Genomic DNA, 22,275 nt, shown 5'->3' with positions numbered 1-22,275 from the left:
CATTATAGGCAAGTTTCATACGACTTTTTATGCTCGACCATATTTTAACTTGAAATTATTCAGAAGTATTCATTTTATTCGGATCTTACTGAAGATCGGAAGTGACCTTCTTCATAGCTCGTAAGATGTGCGCAGACGCGAAAGTATTGATTTTTTCCGAGGAACAATAATGTCATTGACCTTGATGTAATCTAGAGAATAACGTGAACTAATTTTGATATAACCTGGAAATTGATTTAGAATTGAAAAACGAGATGACAAATTTAATTTATTTGAATATTATTTACAATTAACGCTAATTATTATAGCAACAGAACATAACCTTCTGCGACAGTATTGGATTTCCAGCCTCCGTGACGTTTCCCTCGTTGTCTTTCGATTGCATATCCAGAATAATCGAAAACCTGTACTTTACTGAATAGGTGTACTTCAATGGATTGCATTAAAGGACTGTTACCAGGTGTATAATTACTACATTTCGGCATGGTCGAGCATAAAAATAGTTTAACGTTTGTATAGATGCCATGCTTTAAGACAATTAAGTGAATCTTTTCTAGTTACTAAACCGAATGTAGGAATAAGGAAAGAAAATTACCACAATTACCTTCAAATACAATTAAAACTTGTGGTAAGTGTACAGACAGTATGTAAATTAATATTTCAATAAAATCATGTGATTATACATGTTAGTTTTCCTTCCGTTAACTAATGTTGCTTCGGTTTCTGTTATTCACTCTTTCCGGTTGGACGATAAACTACTAAAAATTAGTGTCACAAATTTGGGAATTCATTTTCGACGTGGACTACATCTTTGTATTCGCCACGGTAGGTCGCCAACCTGTCCAAACAGTGTGTTGCAATAGAATTGCTTATAACAACTACAACGTTTCAACATAATAGCAAACATCCGCACGAACCGGTCGAACCCTCAAGACCACGAGACGAGTGTAGAAAACATGCCTCGAAAACTGCATACGGCGGACACGTTATGCGGATGATTATGAGAGAACTGAACCGACCCGGACGTTTGAAGTATCGATCGATCTAGAACAGGCATGTCAGAAATCAGACTCTGAATGTGCAGTTTTGTGCGCGGATCGCCGGTCTGTGCGGACTGCATCATTCAGGCGTTGCTCTTACCCGTTCTTAGCTGGAGGGGTGTACAATAATCTATTCTGCGCTTCTAGGTTGGATTAAATAGGCATTTGGACATTATAAACATAGTTAGCAGAAAGAAAAAACACGGTTATTATCATTGTCTATATTTGACAATTGCAATACAAGAAACTTTAGGTTTACTCAGTTATACTTCACAAAGTAGTGGTTTGTAGAGAATAATTTATTAATATGATTTTTATATTATAGTATTTGAAGAGAAAGAATATTGCAGTCATTTCGAAACAACAAAAATCGAACACAGTATTTCATTTTACGTAGTAGGTACTAATTATTTTGAATAATAGACCCTATTCCTTCATTGTTCGTGAAGCATTATTATTTATTGGGAGCATTGGTACACAAATATTAAAGAAAATATACTCCCAATTAATTACATGCAGTAGGACATTGTGAAGTTTTTACAGTGAAATAATTTCCTTGCTGTATGTCAATATAAATTAACATTAATATTAATAAATGATATAAATTAAGCTTAGAAGTTAAATTCACATATAGTTTATTTGGAAGACGTTGAGAGCAAGTATCGACAAGTTGGAAGCGTTACTGAAAGAAATTAAAAGTGTAGTTCACAAGCTGTGAAGCGACGATATTCTATTTATGTCAGGTTTAAAGATTTATTAATGTAAGTATATTAGCACAATATAGTGACGTGAGGTGGAAAATTTGCCATTATATATTTTTATAGAAAATTTTTCCGTCTTGCAAATAGTTGCTTTCTTCGCTCCTTACAACCTCAAGAGCCTTAATGTATTCCTCACAATATTCTCATCACTTACCAGCTTATGAAATAAAAGTCATAAGTCGTCTAATCTTTGATGGCTGTGTTAGTACAAACTCTAAACAACGCCAGTGTCAGGTTCGTTTTGCCGTGAGAGTACTGATTAACTTTACTAATCTGATCTAAACTGTCACAACACTATTGCCTCGACATGGGCTGATCAAAACCTTTCATTTTAAAATAATTATTGTTGGCTGAGGAAAACATTATAACAATAATGTTATTTGTTTCGTAATTTCCCTTCTTAGTTATCTGTGAACTCCTCACTTTATTTATCATAACTCATTCACAGACAGCCAAATCAGTACCCGTACTGTAACTGTGTTACTGAAACAAAAGCTGATATGCTGTTGCAGGTCTGTATAGCCCTGTCGCGTTCCCCTCCAAGGCGATTCACTGCCTCCAGGTAGGGGGATAGAAAGTGCACATCGCACAGAGAATACTGCACAATGTACGCGACTGCACAATGTGCAGGGTTTTGACATGCCTGATCTAGAAGAGCGACAAGATCGACTAAGTAAACAATGGTCTTGGGTAAATTGGACTCTCAACTTTCAAAAAGTAGTCGCGAAAAACTCCGAACTTTCAAAGTGCCTCGAAATTCGAACGTTGGCAGAATGAAGTTACAACGAGAACAGCTGGAGAAAAGAGCATCTCAAGACGATTCAGTCAAGCCCAAGACCAGCGATGCCCAGTACAAAGACAGCAGAAACAGCACTAGAGCTCCGTGATTCTGTGGCAGTCTACAACCGCTCAGGGTACCTACTGTACAACTCCAGACGGGGCAAGATGATCACCAAGCCTCAGCGGTGCCCATGGATGCTGAACAACCTGTGAACGCCGTTGCCACTATCTCGCCCGAGACTGCACAAAACCACGTACAGTACATGGACCAGGACATTGAAGATTAAACATCATATTAATCCATATGTCCAGTCTGTAAGCATACCTTGGACTCACTCACTCATTCCAAAACAAATTCAATACAATTCCGCCCAGACTTCCTCCGATGGTAAATGTAATTCCAAGTCCATAACTCCCCGGCTCATTTCATAACTTACTGCTGTGTTTTACAATCTGTTTTAAATGTTTTGCAGTAATTCAATGTATTTAACATGTTGAGAATTGTATTAAAGTTTTAAATTTATTTTCTTAAACAGTTTTTTAAAACATACATAAATGAAATTATTATTTTTTTTCAGAACGCTTAATGATTTGTGGGATTAATTAGAAAGAAAAGTTATTTATTTAACCTGGTAGAGATAAGGCCATCAGGCCTTCTCTTCCCCTCTACCAAGGGATTACACCTACAATATTAAGAATACAATTACAACTATAATTACAATTAATATTAAATTTACAAATACAATAAAAATCAAAGTACTAAAAGATTAACTGATTAATAATAGCTAGACAGTTTATTGTAAAATTTAAGAAGAGAGAAAAAATTATTAATTAAGTGAAAAGTAAACCTACTCTACGCAGTAAAAATGCTTAATAAGTTTACTTTTGAACGCTACTAAATTCCGACAGTCTCTGATGTCACTGGGTAGGGTATTCCACAAGCGCGAGAGCGAGATTGTGTATGATGATGAATACGATGATGTCTTATGTGTTGGTATGGCTAGTATGCGGCTATTTTGCGTGCGTGTGAAGAGATTATGATATGATGACAGGTAACTGAAACGGGAGGCAAGGTAGGTAGGTGTAGAAGTGTGAAGGACTTGGAAAAGAAGAACAAGAGAATGAAAATGTCCACGTTCGTTAAGCCGTAGCCAGTCTAGAGTTTGTAAGGATGGGGTAATGTGGTCAACGCGACGGACATCGCAGACGAAGCGAACACAAGAATTATGACCACGTTGTAATCTTTGCAACTGGTTGACATTGAGGTCGGTCAGTAGATAATCACAGTAATCGAAGTGGGGCATTACTAGTCATGGAGAATAAAGTAAGAGACGATCATATTACGACGTAACAGGGAGGGAAAAATATCGCCACTTTCAAGGTAAGTGCCCTGAATTTTTTTTTTCCGGGAAGGAGTCACTTAAGTACAAAAACTTGTGAAATACTCTTGTAACAATACGAGTAACAAATATGGCGGGTCCACACCTGTGGACTTATGGTTAGCGCGTCTGACCGTGAAACCAGGTGGCTCGGGTTCGATTCCCGGTCGGGGAAAGTTACCTGGTTGAGGTTTTTTGCGGGGTTTTCCCCTCAACCAAACATGAGCAAATGCTGGGTAACTTTCGGTGTTGGACCCCGGACTCATTTTAACGGCATTATCACTTTCATCTTATTCAGACGCTAAATAACCTAAGATGCTGATAAAACGTCGTAAAACCTACTAAAAAACATGGTCATTCGTTAAAGTAAGTAGCGATAGACTAGCAAGAGCCATGACTTATATACACATAATCATCGTGTTACACAGTATAATATAATATGCCATACTGATGTAAACGTAGTGTTATAAATATTACATAATATAACTCCCACTGCAGGTATATAATAAGCTTAACTAATAACAATGATGTAGTTTAATGTCGAAACCTAGGAAAATATCTTACCTCTGTCCGGGACCTTTCTGTTCATAAAGCAAGAGATAATCTTCAATCCAACTACACATAAGTACAACGATATGAAATACAGAACACTTCACTTTTGCACGCATAACTAATACAAAAAATACGAAAGACTCGTTCTTCAACAAACTATACTTTCAAACGACACGGAAGACACTGAAATCAACTTTTCCCCCACCCTACATACGTATTCCAATTGGTATAACCCCTCTAAGGAGGAATTGGAGTATGCCGGTCAGGCTTAGAAGTTACTATATCAGCAACTCATAGTCGCGGGATGTAATTCTGCTAGCGTGTGGAAAATCTGTCAAGAAATCAAAGACGGATGTCAAATAAGTGCTCTGTAGTGACTGCACTGTTTAGCACGTGGAACAAAACTCAGGATCTCTTGAATCCGGCAATAGTTAAAATGTATGCATATAGGCTACAGAATGTTTGTAATTGAAGCCGTTATAATATAAATAAAAATTTTAACAGTTTATTCTTTGGATAGGGTATGAAAAAATTCTATTACCGTGTTATTCCCAAATGAACACTTTTCCCAGAAAATAAAGTTGCTGTAAATGTTAACACTGGTTTACTGGATAACTACTGGCTGAACAATTCTCATTATGTATGTATGTATGTATGTATGTATGTATGTATGTATGTATGTATGTATGTATGTATGTATGTATGTATGTATGTATTTATTTATTCACACTTCAATGGGTATATACCCGGTAACTAATTAGACTCAATAATGACAATAATAAACTTATTAATTAAAATACAATTAATAATAATACTAATAATTAATACTAATAATAATAATAATAATAATAATAATAATAATAATAATAACAGGGAATATCCTAAATTAAATGAAGCACGATCACTTAAAATAACATTTAAAATAAATCTAATTTGTATCTTAAACCTAAGTTCGAACTAAAACCCACGAGTATGATATGTTCATATCTGCAGAAGTACCTTTCAACACTACACTCATTTCGCTGTCAACTCACTCACTGCACTGGAACTACGACACATTTCACTGCTTCTATCCGGATTTCACTAACACTTCAAAAACATTTCACTGTTCAAATACTTTGCACTGCCACTATGAACTATAAAGCTTCACTGACAGGAACACGTTTCACTTACACAACACACTTCACTGACACAACACACTTCTATATTACTCTTATCATTAGAGAAAATGATGGAATTATATATCTCTCTGTATTTTTACAATAAAATGAAATGAAATGATTTATACGTACAGTCATTAGGAAGTCTGACAACCCTACAGAAGTAGTGCTTGAGTGTGACAGCGTTTTTCCATCACAGCTCCGAAAAAATCTCTGTGATAGATAATAGCGGTTTTGTCACAGTGTGATTTTCATGTTCGGATGATTATTGGTGATTATGAGCCTCCGTTTTCTTTTGTAACAGATTTCATACTCGTATTTATTTAAATCTGCACAGTTATGCCCTGTATAATACATCCACCCTGTTTTTGTTTAAAATATCACAATCACAATTATGATCACCATCTTCAGGGCTTGGGCCTTTTCACCTGTCCCGCCTCTTCTAAAATTTATGTCGCCAACTTTTTATTTGCCTTCCTACAAGCTTTTTCTCTTCTGGATTAGAATTCATGACTGATCTTACGACAATTGTACCTGCTGACATTCTATCAGAAGATACTTTTAATTCCTTGGTTGGCCTTATACTACCAAATACACATTTTATCTCACAAGAATTCCAGCTGCTGTCCGTCCCAGTTGTTACGTCGCATAATCGTCGAAACGAGGATAATCACGCGACAGTTACTTAATGGGCCCTTTTCTTTAAACAGTTACATAATATTAAGCAGACTTTCAATTTACTTACTTATAAATGGCTTTTAGGGAATCCGGAGGTTCATTGCCGCCCTCACATAAACCCGCCATCAGTCCCTATCCTGAGAAAGCTTAATCCAGTTCCTATCATCATATCCCACCTCCCTCAAATCCATTTTAATATTATCCTCCCACCTACGTCTCGATCTCCTCAAAGACCATATTCCCCTCAGGTCTTCCAACTAACATTCTATATGCATTTCTGGATTCACCCATACCTGCTACATGCCCTGCCCATCTCAAACGTCTACATTTAATGTTTCTAATTATGTTAGGTGAAGAACAGAATGCGTGCAGTTCTGCGTTGTGCAACTCTCTCCATTCTCCTGTACCTTCATCCTTCTTAGCCCCAAATATTTTCCTAAGCACCTTATTCTCGGATATTCTTAACATCTGTTCCTCTCTCAAAGTGAGGATACAAGTTTCACAACAACACAGAACAACCGGTAATATAATACTGTTTCATATATCCTAAATTTAACCTGCTGTGAGAGGCAGATTGGTTGACAAAAGCTTCTCAACCGAATAATAGCAGACATTTCCAATATTTACTTTTCATTTAATTTCCTCTCGAGTGTCATTTATATTAAATGGCTTCTGATATATCCATTGATTTTATAACACTCTTGCATGTTGCATTTCTTATACTAATATCTACATTCTAGCTACGACACATGTGATCAATATTTGTACAGTCCCGTCGCTCTAATATCCGGCAGCCAATAACGTTGCAGGTCTGCTACATTTAAACGTGTGCGTCTTGTGATTCGCTGATGAAGACGTTATGCATTTCCTAAGGCTCGATAAATACTTAATATAATCGCCCGCCATTTTGGCTCTTTCGTTGGCGTTCGCAGAAAGCACACGAAGACGTTATTTGCCGCTCAATTATTTGCTGAATTACAGTGCGTTTGATTTATTATAATAGGAGCTACGACATGATAATGTTTAACGGTGTGGCAAATAGATTCTTCGTATGGTAGCTCGGCAACGAAAGAACAAAAATGGCGAACGATAATACCTACCTAGACTTTATACAGCCTTCACTTCCTAAGACAGGGCCGGGCATGAGAGCGGCTCCATTTAGCCGGCCAGAGCTGCTCTCGCTCCGCAAGGCACTTCAATTCCAAGCCGGAGCAGAACGCTCACGCAGTGGCGGACTCGCATTACAGCTACCTTCCCTGCATTAATGTAACAAGAGCCACGGTTGTTCTAGTCATTCAGTCTGTCAGTACATAATAGTTTATAAGAATATTACATCAATCCATTGTACAGTACAGAATTTATAACACTCTTATTAATTTAATGGAATAAACTTCGCTGAATGCACACACACAAATCATTAGGCTTATTTACATAACCCATACGCACATACTGCAATCTCCTGGCCACGGTTCTACGAGACAGGCGTATGGCTTCCACTTCCCCTACTTGCTGTGGACAGGGTTCATCTACCAATATAATTAAACATCGCTTGATGAATTCACCTTCGTTGAATGTTTTCAATTCCTTTGCAATTTCGTGGCAAATGTTGTAGCCAATTCTCATGGCCGATTCACTAAGTGCATTATTGTCATCCTGTCAATACATAATATATAAGATAATATAATATAATATAATATAATATAATATAATATAATATAATATAATATAATATAATATATGATATATCATGAACTGTAATATACTATACTATGATATAACATAATACTTGTATAATTTAAAATTAAATATTACTAAATGTATAATAAACTTATAATGCAATATAAATATCAAATAGATACTCTAATATAATGTACCTGAGAAACATTTTCTTTAAGTTGTATTAATTTATGGCGTTCATTACCAACATATTTGTCATATTCAGTAGCATGTTGTAAAGAATAATGTCGTTGGATATTGAACTTCTTAATCAGTTGGAGTGTTTTATGCCAAATTAAACACTTCGCTAATCCACTGCTCTCTACCAAAAAGAACTCCTCCTCCCATGATACATTAAAAGCATTGGGAGTAGTGGGCCGCTTTGGTGTATGAGCGGAAGCTCCGTCTTCAAAGTTCGCCATCATACTGCAGAGTCACCACTGCACCGACACTGAATGACGTACAGTATGCATACGTCAGAGCGCTCGCAAGACCCGCTCTTTAAAGCACACAGCGCTCATTTCTCAGAATCACGTGATGTGCCCAGCCCTGTCCTAAGACGTAAGCCGGTAATAGCACCGTCGCGACTTTTTTTTTTATAATTTTCATTATAGTAGATTTATACGCGAATATGAAATGAAGATGGAGAGCTAGACCTATTATTATATTTTTAATTATGGAAATCATTATAGTGATTGGCGCAACTGTTTTAATTGTCTGCGCTTTCTGTATTGAGGGACGCGATAAGAAAAACGATGCAGAGAATGCTCGCCGTGGCAGATCAGCTGATCAGTATACATAACCTGTCGGCGGCTCAGCACGCGTCATCAAGTCCGGCCGAGGTCGTAAGAAGCTTAACTCAAACGAAGCGAGACGCCACGTAAGAGAACGGCAGGCGCAACAATGCAGCACGCAGCGCATCATTTGCATGCAAATCGTCCGCTACGCCGCGCCACGAGCGCGAGTCCCCAGCCGGAGTAAGCGCTCACTTATATCCTCCACGATGCAGCGTCAGAGTTGCGGGTTTTAAATATGTAACATTGTGCAATGCAAGAAATATCAATGTTACGAAAACTTTTAAACTTCCGCTACATTTAATATGATTAATTACAATATTGCATAGCGGCCGCAGAGATGATATATTCATTATTATCTATATTAAATTATTATTATTATTATTATTATTATTATTATTATTATTATTATTATTATTATTATTATTAAATTCCAGTCTGCTGTCAAAAAATCTGAAAGTTAGAATTTATAAAACAGTTACATTACCGGTTATTCTGTATGGTTGTGAAACTTGGACTCCCACTTTGAGAGAGGAACAGAGGTTAAGGGTGTTTGAGAATAAGGTGCTTAGGAAAATATTTGGGGCTAAGAGGGATGAAGTTACAGGAGAATGGAGAAAGTTACACAACACAGAACTGCACGCATTGTATTCTTCATCTGACATAATTAGGATCATTAAATCCAGACGTTTGAGATGGGCAGGGCATGTAGCACGTATGGGTGAATCCAGAAATACATATAGAGTGTTAGTTGGAGGCCGGAGGGAAAAAGACGTTTTAGAGAGGCCGAGACGTAGATGGGAAGATAATATTAAAATGGATTTGAGGGAAGTCGGATATGATGATAGTGAATGGAATAATCTAGCTCAGGATAGGGACCAATGGCGGGCTTATATGAGGGTGGCAATGAACCTGCGGGTTCCTTAAGAGCTAGTAAGTAAGTATTATATTATTAAATTAACAGACGCCATGGTGGTCTAATGGCTAAAGCTCTGGGTTCGAGCACCGTCGTACCGCCCGATTGAAACTTGTGCTGGACAAGCCCGTGGTCAGATAACACAGGCGTTATCTCCGGTTCCTCTGTGCCATCCGAAAAAAAATTCCGTTTCATTGCGGGTTTATCATACACCAGCCTCCTCTGGCGCACCCTGGGCAACGACTCTGTCTACACAAGGGGTTCATATGGCTGAATACGAAAAGTCCAGTATCCGCGTTAGCATAACAACAACAATAATGCTTAATAATAATAATAACATAGGTCAAATAGAAATGATCGGGACGAAATTGAAATACAAACTGCTGAGCCATTTATACCCGTACCCACACTTTCTGAAGTCCAAATTGCGATAGAAAATCTGAAAAATTATAAGTCTCCAGGTATTGATCAAATTCCAGCAGAATTAATAGAAGAGTGTGGAAGAGCATCATCTAACGAAAATTATAAGCTTGTACTTGCTATTTGGGAAAAGGAAATTGTACCAGAACAATGGAAGGAGTCCATAATCGTACCTATCTTTAAGAAGGGGGACAAGACTAACTGTAGTAACTTTCGAAGAATATCACTTTTGTTGACATCGTACACAATTTTGTCCAATATTCTTTAGAGAAGATTAACTCCATATGTAGATGAAATTATTGGGGATCATCAGTGTGGTTTTAGGCGTAATAGATCGACTATTGATCAGATATTTTTATTCGACAATATTGGAGAAAAATGGGAGTATAATTGTACAGTACATCAGTTATTCATAGATTTCAAAAAGCTATATGACTCGGTTAAGAGAGAAGTTTTATATGATATTCTTATTGAATTTGGTATTCCCAAGAAACTAGTTCGATTAGTTAAAATTGTCTCAGTGAAACGTACAGTAGAGTTCGTATAGGTCAGTTTCTGTCAGATACGTTTCCAATTCACTGTGAGCTAAAGCAAGGAGATGCACTATCACCTTTACTTTTTAACTTTGCTCTAGAGTATGCCATCAGGAAAGTCCAGGATAACAGAGAGGGTTTGGAATTGAACGGGTTACATCAGCTGCTTGTCTATGTGGATGACGTGAATATGTTAGGAGAAAATCCACAAACGATTAGGGAAAATACAGGAATTTTACTTGAAGCAGGTAAAGAGATAGGTTTGGAAGTAAATCCTGAAAAGATAAAGTATATGATTATGTCTCGTGACGAGAATATTGTACGAAATGGAAATATAAAAATTGGAAATTTATCCTTTGAAGAAGTGGAGAAGTTCAAATATCTTGGAGCAACAGTAACAAATATAAATGATACTCGGGAGGAAATTAAACGCAGGATAAATATGGGAAATACTTACTTACTTACTTACAAATTGCTTTTAAGGAACCCGAAGGTTCATTGCCGCCCTCACATAAGCCCGCCATCGGTCCCTATCCTGTGCAAGATTAATCCAGTCTCTATCATATCCCACCTCCCTCAAATCCATTTTAATATTATCCTCCCATCTACGTCTCGGCCTCCCTAAAGGTCTTTTTCCCTCCGGTCTCCCAACTAACACTCTATATGCATTTCTGGATTCGCCCATACGTGCTACATGCCCTGCCCATCTCAAACGTCTGGATTTAATGTTCCTAATTATGTCAGGTGAAGAATACAATGCGTGCAGTTCTGTGTTGTGTAACTTTCTCCATTCTCCTGTAACTTCATCCCTCTTAGCCCCAAATATTTTCCTAAGCACCTTATTCTCAAACACCCTTAACCTATGTTCCTCTCTCAGAGTGAGAGTCCAAGTTGCACAACTATACAGAAGAACCGGTAATATAACTGTTTTATAAATCTAACTTTCAGATTTTTGGACAGCAGACTGGATGATAAGAGCTTCTCAACCGAATAATAACACGCATTTCCCATATTTATTCTCCGTTTAATTTCCTCCCGAGTGTCATTTATATTTGTTACTGTTGCTCCAAGATATTTGAATTTTTCCACCTCTTCGAAGGATAAATCTCCAATTTTTATATTTCCATTTCGTACAATATTCTCGTCACGATACATAATCATATACTTTGTCTTTTCGGGATTTACTTCCAAACCTATCTCTTTACTTGCTTCAAGTAAAATTTCCGTGTTTTCCCTAACCGTTTGTATATTTTCTACTAACATATTCACGTCATCTGCATAGACAAGAAGCTGATGTAACCCGTTCAATTCCAAACTAAATATATGCCTGTTATTATTCTGCTTAAAAGCTTTTATCATCCAGTCTGCTGTCAATAATGTAAAATGAATGCGGACTTCAGCGCGTGTTGAAGTACACCCTACTTGATCACATTTCCAATTGACACCATAATTTTATATTTTATGGCTATTTAGGCACAAAACGGCCCTGTTTATTTTCAAAGAATATTCCAAAGCTAGTTTAAAACCTGCGGGTACTTTCTGTAGACTTTGTTTAGTGTTGGAGATAAATTACGAAACGAATGTGCTGATAAGAACCAGCGAGAATAGTGACAAATGACAGGAGAAAGAAGGGAGCAAGCCACATCCATTAGGATTCCTGGCCTCCGAGAAGGATTCCCGATGTTTCCTTTGGGATTTGACTCCATTGAACACCACACTTCGTTAGACATAGCGCCATCAAAACCCCCTACGTTATAGCCGCTCACTGGAATTGCTTTGTCCAGATTCTACGTAGTAAAGGGGAACTCCGTGTTAAATCTCATTTTTATAAATGCTATCACTGTCAGACACTCCTAATTCACTTGTCAATATACAGAACAACATCAGATATCTAACATGTAAGTATAGAAATTTCTGCAGTGTATTACAGAAGTAAAAATAAACTTACTATTCAGTTATAATACCTTATCAGTGGTTGTTAATTTTCACGTATAATACCGTATGTTGTATATTGTAGCGTAATTCCCTCCCTCAGGGGGAGAATTACGCGAGGGAGGTTTTATGCGATAAAATACGGCAGCAGTGGCGAAAATGTAATCGTACGCCGAGCCACTGTGTAACCTGCAACGTGCATAGCGCCTATGGAGGGAGGCGGATACCCGAAGGCGAAGTGAAGCAACTGTCTGACTTATTAACGGATTTTCATTTTCCTTACGTCAAGCACTTAAATATAATTTTATACTGTACAAGGTTACAAACTAATGTTTAGTACGTGTAACGAAGAAAGAAATGAACAATAAATAAACAATATCACAACCTAAAATTAACTGTCTTCAGAATGTCTCTGCGACAAAGTTTCAAAATCAGGAATTATGTCACTTACTGCCAGTCGTAGTTGATCACGAAGGTATTTGTCTGTCAGTCGTGATCTAAATTTGGTTTTTACTATTTTCATTGTTGAAAATAATTTTTCACAAACGTAAGTTCTAGCGAACATGGCTTCAACAGAGCAAGCGAAAGAACGAAGCTTCGGATATTTATTTTTTGGCAAAGAAGTTAAAATTCAACATCTGTCAAGTCCTTACATCTAACTTACATTTAACATCACGTTGTAAATCAGTGAGTTCAAATTGAAGAGCTAACCGCATTATTCGTACATCTGCTGAAAAATGGTCGACGTACAGAGATTTTGATGATGATGATGATGATGATGATGATGATGACGACGACAATAACACTTAACCTTTTAACGTTTCATCAGTAACATGTAGTATAATACCGTTTTATGTTATACAACCGTTTTCCTCGTAATACTTGTGATCAAATCATACATTTAATATTCTCATAATATTGACAGCAAAAAAATGCGTCCTCCCATCCTACTTGGAACTTTGGTACATGGTTTCGAGAGAGACATATGCCACTCGCAGGTCAAAGACAAATACAAATGGAACGGAGTTTGACTCCAGTGGGTGAGAGGGTGGGGGTTGGCGGAGGTTAGAAGCAAGCGAAATGCACAGCTATCACTGCGAGCCACAATATCTCGCGAGTCACGTTCTCGCCACGGCTGAAATACGGTAATACTGACAATGGATCATTATAAAATGAAGACAAATTAATAAACAATACAACTGTAGAAATTTCTCCTTTTAATTTGTAGTAAGAGAAAATTAAAAATTTTTTACTGCTACTTTCATTGTATGGAAATTTTCCTTCAATTAGTTCCACACAGTTGAAGCCTGCAGTCTCTGAGCTCTGTGACCAGCAAAACTACTACAGAAACAGATCTGATGCTGTTGCCAAGACATGTAGGTAGATGCAGGTTTACATAAACACATTGTACAGCAACATGGCTTCCAACTTGAGACGCTCTGACCTACTTCACAGCCGTACGAAATGCTGCACACCCACCTCAGGTCTGGAATGAGAAGCACGCTGTACCAGGCTCGTTAACAGTCTCTGTGCAGACTGAATCCTATTCCTCTCACATATGATAATAGAGTTGATTAAGTGTTCACGGTCATCAGTTTTAACGTCAAGCATGCAAAAATGTAGTGAACTAACGTGAAAGCCTGGCTGCCAAAATAAATAGACAGACAGATAGATAGATAGATAGATAGATAGATAGATAGATAGATAGATAGATAGATAGATAGATAGATAGATAGATAGGTAGGTAGGTAGGTAGGTAGGTAGGTAGGTAGGTAGGTAGGTAGGTAGGTAGGTAGATAGATAGATAGATAGATAGATAGATAGATAGATAGATAGATAGATAGATAGATAGATAGATAGATAGATAGATAGATAGATAGATAGATAGATAGATAGATAGATAGATAGATTAATTAATTAATTAAACAATAAACAAACAAACAAAAAATAAATAAAACAATAAATAAATAAGTAGCCTAAATTATTAAATAAATTAAATAATTAAATAAATAAATTAATTAATTAAATTTAATAAATTAAATTAATTAATTAAATAAATTGAAGTAAATAAATAAATAGATAAATTAAGTAAATAAGTAAAAAGGTATAGGTAAAGGTATCCCCGTAACATGCCATGAAGGTACTTGGGGGGGGGGCATGGAGGTAGAGCACCATGCTTTCCATGACCTCGGCACTAGAATGAGGTGGTGTGGTCGGCACCACGCTCTGACCGCCTTTTACCCCCGGGAAAGACCCGGTACTCAATTTTATAGGAGGCTGAGTGAACCTCGGGGCCGTTCTGAAAGTTTGGCAACGAGAAAAAATACTGTCACCACCTGGGATCGAACCCCGGACCTTCCAGTCCGTAGCCAGCTGCTCTACCAACTGAACTACCCAAGCCGCCCAAGTAAATAAGTAAATAGATAAATAAATAAGTAGGCCTAAATAAGTAAACGAAGAAACAAATAATACGCGTACTGCAGTTTGAAGAGAACTGGAACAAGGCAAAATCTAAACCCGTGAAGGAATAACTTATACTTCCAAAGGAAATGGGAATAGGATTATTTTGTTGTTGAAGACGAAAGAATTGCTTGTTTACTGTGTCCCATCCAATTCATTTCTTCTCGTCATTTCAATATTAAACCACATTTCAACAAAGTCCATATTAAGAATTATAGAATGCACAAACATTCGGTAAGTTCATTATTACGAACTGTATATTGATTATTATTTATTTATATACTGTAAAATTAAGGACGTCACTCGTTGTGTTCATTTTGAATTGAAATTAAAAGTGACTTTCAAGGTTCATTACTTAAATTCTATAAATTTATGTTTCCGTAGGTCATGATAGGAGAAAAGTTTTCGAAAATCTAAAGCAGATTAGGTGCAAAGAAATCTCAAAGAAACTACCGACAGGAAATCTAGCATAATTGTAAACCTTGAAACGAGATAACGCATTATAAAAACGATGAATTTATTACAATCCTTTTTGAAAATTACATGCCGCCACTGATGGACCTTTGACGTCCAGAGAAGGTAAATAACTCTACGCGGAAGTCAATCATCCGCAATAGTAGTGGAGTGAGGCTGACGTCATATTTCCCCTACTTACGAGTTCTGCAAGCCTGTTCTACACAGTAGACACCACGAGAGATAGTGGAGTAATGAATTTAACGGACTAGCCACAGTTTGTGCATTTCTATTTCACGCGTTCAATGCATGGACACATGCTGGTGTTAATTATGAAAGTAAAGTAATAATACCAACTGTGGTAACTTTCGAGGAATATCACTTCTGTTGACGTCGTACAAAATTTTGTCCAATAATCTTTTGAGAAGATTAGCTTCGTATGTAGATGAAATTATTGGGGATCATCAGTGCGGTTTTAGGCGTAATAGACTATTGATGAGATTTTTTGTATTCGACAGATAATGGAGAAAAAATGGGAGTATAAGGGTACAGTACATCAGTTATTCATAGATTTCAAAAAGGCATATGACTCGGTCAAGAGGGAAGTATTATATGATATTCTTATTGAATTTGGTATTCCCAAGAAACTAGTTCGATTAATTAAAATGTGTCTCAGTGAAACATACAGCAGAGTCCGTATAGGTCAGTTTCTATCTGATGCTTTTCTAATTCACTGCGGGCTAAAGGAGAGAGATGCACTATCACCTTCACTTTTTAACTTCGCTTCAGAATATGCCATTAGGAAAGTTCAGGATAACAGAGAGGGTTTGGAATTGAACGGGTTACATCAGCTGCTTGTCTATGCGGATGACGTGAATATGTTAGGAGAAAATCCACAAACGATTAGAGAAAACACGGAAATTTTACTTGAAGCAAGTAAAGCGATCGATTTGGAAGTAAATCCCGAAAAGACAAAGTACCGGTATATGATTATGTCTCGTGACCAGAATATTATACGAAATGGAAATATAAAAATTGGAGAGTTATCCTTCGAAGGGGTGGAAAAATTCAAATATCTTGGAGCAACAGTAACAAATATAAATGACACTCGGGAGGAAATTAAACGCAGATTAAATATGGGAAATGCGTGTTATTATTCGGTTGAGAAGCTTTTATCATCTAGTCTGCTGTCAAAAAATCTGAAAGTTAGAATTTATAAAACAGTTATATTACCGGTTGTTCTGTATGGTTGTGAAACTTGGACTCTCACTCTGAGAGAGGAACATAGGTTAAGGGTGTTTGAGAATAAGGTGCTTAGGAAAATATTTGGGGCTAAGCGGGATGAAGTTACAGGAGAATGGAGAAAGTTACACAACGCAGAACTGCACGCATTGTATTCTTCACCTGACATAATTAGGAACATTAAATCCAGACGTTTGAGATGGGCAGGCCATGTAGCACGTATGGGCGAATCCAGAAATGCATATAGAGTGTTAGTTGGGATACCGGAGGGAAAAAGACCTTCGGGGAGGCCGAGACGTAGATGGGAGGATAATATTAAAATGGATTTGAGGGAGGTGGGATATGATGATAGAGACTGGATTAATCTTGCACAGGATAGGGACTGATGGCGGGCTTATGTGAGGGCGGTAATGAACCTGCGGGTTCCTTAAAAGCCATTTGTAAGTAAGTAAGTAATAATGTCAGAGTACAACATTTTACTGGAGGCAACAGCCACTTTATCAATCGCAAACATCACCTACAGTAATCTTCTAGAAATCGAAAGTAGGATGAGATGCCTTACACCTAGGTATTCACTGATTGAGCTACGGCCAGGTGGTCGGGCAATCGATCTCAGCTGCATGCACGCAGATTCCAGACAAATGATCATGTCTAATTACCGGTGGGGTAATTACGTAATATCAAGTCAATTTTAGTATTTGGTAAAGCAATCAATTGAAACTCATGCATGATTAAGTGAACTCTTTCATTTAGCTGGTGTGAATTATTGAATTCCTGGAATTGCATCAAGATGAACACGTGTTGGTACAGCCACACTGCAGCATCTACAGGGACATCATTTTATTTTTACTTCAATTTTTATTGTACCTGAGTTTTTGAATGTACTTCACTCCCACCCCTTCTGCTAATGAAGTTCAACCGTCCTCCACACAGATCCAAGATCGCATATACAGTCATAGTAGTCTTACGGTCATAGTAAACAGTACGTTCCAAAAATATGTTCGCGTTTTCCAGTGACAAAAGAGCTTTCAATATTGAATCATTTTCGCACAGGTACTCTCGTCCATTTGCCTACGTCGTATCCTGGTTCCCCCCACCAGCTTTTATTCGCCAGCTAGTGGCTGGGCTGTCTTAGCTCCTTTCTCAGAACATTAATTTCTGTTAGGAATTGGACGTCTACGTAATATTATACAACTCTTTAAAATAACTTAAATAAAAGGACCTCGTTAAGTAATTAACTGTCCCGTGATTTCCTCCCTTTCTACGACCCTACGACATAACCACTTGGACGGAGAGTAGATAGTATGTCTGAGTAATTTTATCTGTGCGAGTCGGGCAGAAGTGAAGATTGAATTTACAGTACGTAAGGTACTCTTTTATAGAGTAGGTACAGAATTATTTCAACATGAGTTACTAGTACGAAGAACAAAACTAGTAGTTGGGATTACGTACAATAGTCTATAGTGCGATAATATGCACATTAGAACTGAAGCCTATATCGAAATGAACGGCCACCATTTAAAAAATGTGTTTAAATATCCATATTATGATTATTTTTCAATTTAACTTCATTCTCTATATTGTACGCTAATGTGCTGTAGACAGTATAATATACACTGCATAATGAATACGTCCACATGGACAGCTCAGTTCGTGAGTAAAAACACTCATTGTTAATACAGTACTGGATTTTGATGAAACAAAAACCTAATGAAAATGTTCAAACTCAAAAGCGTGATATTTCCTAGTTTACGTAAATAGATGAACTACTTTTCTTCCCTCCTATACCTAGTAAAGTGATTAGTTTGTATATTACGCCAGTATCATCGAACTGCAGTCGTGGAAAGGGGTAGCAAACGGCGTTGATCCGGAGGTATAGGCAAGCACGAAGAACAAACGGTGAATGTGATCACAGAAACGGATATTATAATATATGATCTGAAGACAGGCACACTCAGATCATTTAGCAGAACTTCGCAGTAGTCTAAGAAGTTGGATTGCAATGGATCAAACTGAATCTAATTTTCCTGAAAAACTCTGAAGCATAATATTTAAAGAAGAAAAGTGCAAAGCGTCCACTTGAAGTGTTACGCCGCCTTTTGAGTTCGGCAACACTGCAATGCCTCATTATGGAAGCCGGGCCGTATTTAACTTCTAAATAACTCCCGTTAACGGCGCTGCATGTTGTTGACTTTCCGCTTTTCTAATTTTCTTCCTACTTCCAGTCTTGAGGCTGCTTTACAAAGTTGTGAACTAGGCAGGACAGCACGCGAAAAAAACAAGAGAGAGTGCAAACAGCTGACGAGGGATTCCCCTTGTATCTGGACGAGTTACATCTGTCGTGTAATGGGGTTTCAAAAACTATATATAGCAGGAAAAGAAGATGTAGAGGGAAAGAGGAGAAGAAATTTCCATTTTCACGCCTCGTACCGAATACCGCCCAAGTGTAAAATGACGTCGCGAGAAACTTGGGATAGATAAATACTACGGGGAGAAAGAGTAATAGAAAGATAAAGAGGAGCTTCTTCAAACATGCAGCATGCTCCGCGAGGGAGGGAGCGTTGTCGCTGTGCCATGACACATGCATGTGTGGGTACAGGACGTCACTGCAGCCATTGCACTTGTGTATTGTATCTGATACTCTTCTTCAGCTCGTCAGATATATTCCATAACATCTTGTCAACTTCTCACTTTCCACTTCACTTCTTTTTATACACCGAACGCTCTGTTTGGTTTCCAAGACAAACAATAACTCAGAAAGAAACTCAAATTTCAAAGTGTTATAAATAATTTACTATGTGAGGTAAGAAATTGTGTACTGCGCAAAAATTTCACTTCCTGTAGGCCTATTTACAGAAAATTTATATTTTAATTTATTCAAACATTAATGATTTTATTTTATTTCGAAAGAGGCATTGAGAATAATATTTTTAGCTTTAGTACAATCATTAATACAGTTAACGGTTGCTGTCGTCTGCGTTACAACGAACTTTACTGTTGATTTTCGAGTTCGTCATTTTTTTTTTCCTGGTTATTATATGCTTATTTAAGTTGTGTTAACTCTCGCTAGTGGTTTTATATTTTATTTTATCCGTCTTAGTATTTATTTTATTATTGTAAATATTTTTGTTTTATTGTTATTATTATTATTATTAATGAATTAATTTGTATTACTATCTTTGTATCATCTCCGTCACGGTTATTCTATTATTATTATTATTATTATTATTATTACTACTATTATTATTATTCTTACTATTATTTCTATTATCAACATTATTATTGATCTCTGTAAAATTTATGTAGACTACTGGACTGTACCCGAGCACGAGCATATGCTCATTTCGGGTATCAATTCATATGTATCATTTCAAATGTAAATTGTAAATAAATTATAATTAGAATTAGTTATTCATACATTCATTCAGTGTTCTGTCCAAGGACAGGTCTTTCATTGCAAACCCAACATTCTCCAAATAGGAAAGATTAATACAGTATAGTATAATAAATTGGGGTGGAGTAGCATCATCTGTACTTGATACATTAATTTTATTACACAGAAGATTAATAAAAATTTGCCTGACCAAAAATATGGATTACTCAACAAATTTAATTTATACAGACTTTAAAGTATTGACTATTGAAGAAATTTATAAAAAACATTTATTAACTTACTACCACAGAAATCAAATAAAACATAAATCTAATCAACATGAATATTACACTTTATTTCCATCAAGGAAGTGTTCCAGAACCATCTGCAAACACATCTTATTCATTCATTCATCCATCCATTTATTTATTTATTTATTTATTTATTTATTTATTTATTTATTTATTTATTAATGAATGAATTAATTTATTTATTTATTTCTTCACTTATTTATTTATTTATTCATTTATTTATTCATCCATTTATTTATTCATTTATTTATTTACTTATATAAACACTAAATATAAACATTTACATAGAGATAAAAAATTTTACATGAGAAAAAGTTCGTCCAAAGGGCTGGAGTCTGGAAGAGTACCCAAAACGCTCATTGCATTTCCGCGTTGAATAGCAATACTTAAGCGTTGACGCAAATAAGTAGTGCAACGGCGATCACCAGTAATGGAGATCAAAATTTGGCCGATTTGAGATACCAAAACTTTAGCGTCATGACTCCAAGGACCGAAGGTCTCCACAGCAAAGGGGACAAAGATATAATGGTCTAAAAGATGAGCATATTTATTGACTTTCTTCTTCACGGCTAATTCAGCAGCAGATGCTGCGTGTCTGGAGGTATTCGGCAAGTGAGATGGAGCTAGAGTGTCAACGCAAGTGGAGTCCCAAATTAAAGATTTTCCTCTAGACCATGGAATTAAGGTGAGACCATCGGGTCGTTTACCATCTGCGCGACTAATACCTGGTGGTTCCAAAAGAGACGGGATGCCACAAGAAGTCAGAGATCTTTTATTTACTTATTTATTTATTCATTTATTCATATTTATTTATTTATTTATTTATTCTGGTGTAGTTAAGGCCATCAGGCCTTCTCTTCCACAACACCAAGAATACAAATACAATAACAGAAATAAACAGAAAAAAAATACACTAAGTCAAGGCATGGATACAAACTTAACAAGAAGAGATTTAAATATCCTCTTATGTCTCACATTTGTTCGTTATCAAAGTATTAAAATGTTTTTGTCGCTTTCTTGTAAAATTTAGTTTTTTTGACATGGGAGGTTGCTGTTCAACACCACCGATATGTACACAAGCACAGCCTTAGAATATGTGAATAGAAGACCAAAATAGTGGTACCGAGGAAGTGGACATGCCAAAGTAATCGGTAGGAAAAGTATAATGAAAAAGAATAAAATAATGATGATAACGTTATTCCGAAAATGTCTTCTTGAAGTACTTAGATGATTACTCTACTTCGTGGAAACGCACGGATCAGAAGAATTAGCTTTCCATCGACTCTGTGTCTAGTGTTGCTTTGAACGCTGCAAACTCCACTGCGTTCTGGCAGGGTTGAGAGATGTTATTAAACTTTTTTCCCGTAAGCAAAACGGAGCTAAAAGTAATAAAACACAATCAAGATCTCTCTACTCCTCGGAACAGAATATAAAGCTCCCTTTTATGTCAAAGACGGCTGGAGTTAGTTACAGCCTCGTCTTCAAGCCCAATCGACCGCTCACGAATATTGGAGAATTCTGAATTAACTTCCGTTCACTCAAGATTGCTTTTTACTATAATTAATATGCACAACGGAATATTTAAAGAATTATATATAAAATTCTCATCTGTTAAGGAAATAGTTTACTTTTTTAAATAAGTAGTCACAAGTATGCATCCGTCGGTAAATAAATTACAGTTAAAAAAGTGAAGTTAAAATCCAAAATTGTGGAGTAGCATAAAAACAGTGGGCCTAATACAAAGAATGTATGGCGCTATTAGCACATGTATTCGT

General features: G+C 36.7%; 1 protein-coding gene across 1 annotated transcript in view; it reads right to left on the bottom strand.

Annotated features, from left to right (window-relative positions):
* The window catches only part of LOC138708699 (neurotrimin-like), a 478,679-nt gene extending 474,045 nt beyond the window's left edge, over positions 1 to 4,634 (bottom strand). The window contains exon 1 of the mRNA XM_069838802.1: positions 4,525 to 4,634. Within this exon, the coding sequence (XP_069694903.1) occupies positions 4,525 to 4,549 (25 nt within the window). The 5' untranslated portion in view covers positions 4,550 to 4,634. The remainder of the gene's footprint in view (positions 1 to 4,524) is intronic.
* Between the last annotated feature and the right edge of the window lie 17,641 nt (positions 4,635 to 22,275).

The sequence above is a fragment of the Periplaneta americana genome, chromosome 1 (genome assembly GCF_040183065.1).
Source record: "Periplaneta americana isolate PAMFEO1 chromosome 1, P.americana_PAMFEO1_priV1, whole genome shotgun sequence".
Lineage (NCBI taxonomy): Eukaryota > Metazoa > Arthropoda > Insecta > Blattodea > Blattidae > Periplaneta > Periplaneta americana.
Note: the sequence above shows the minus strand (reverse complement) of the source record. Positions and strands in the feature narration are given on the sequence as shown.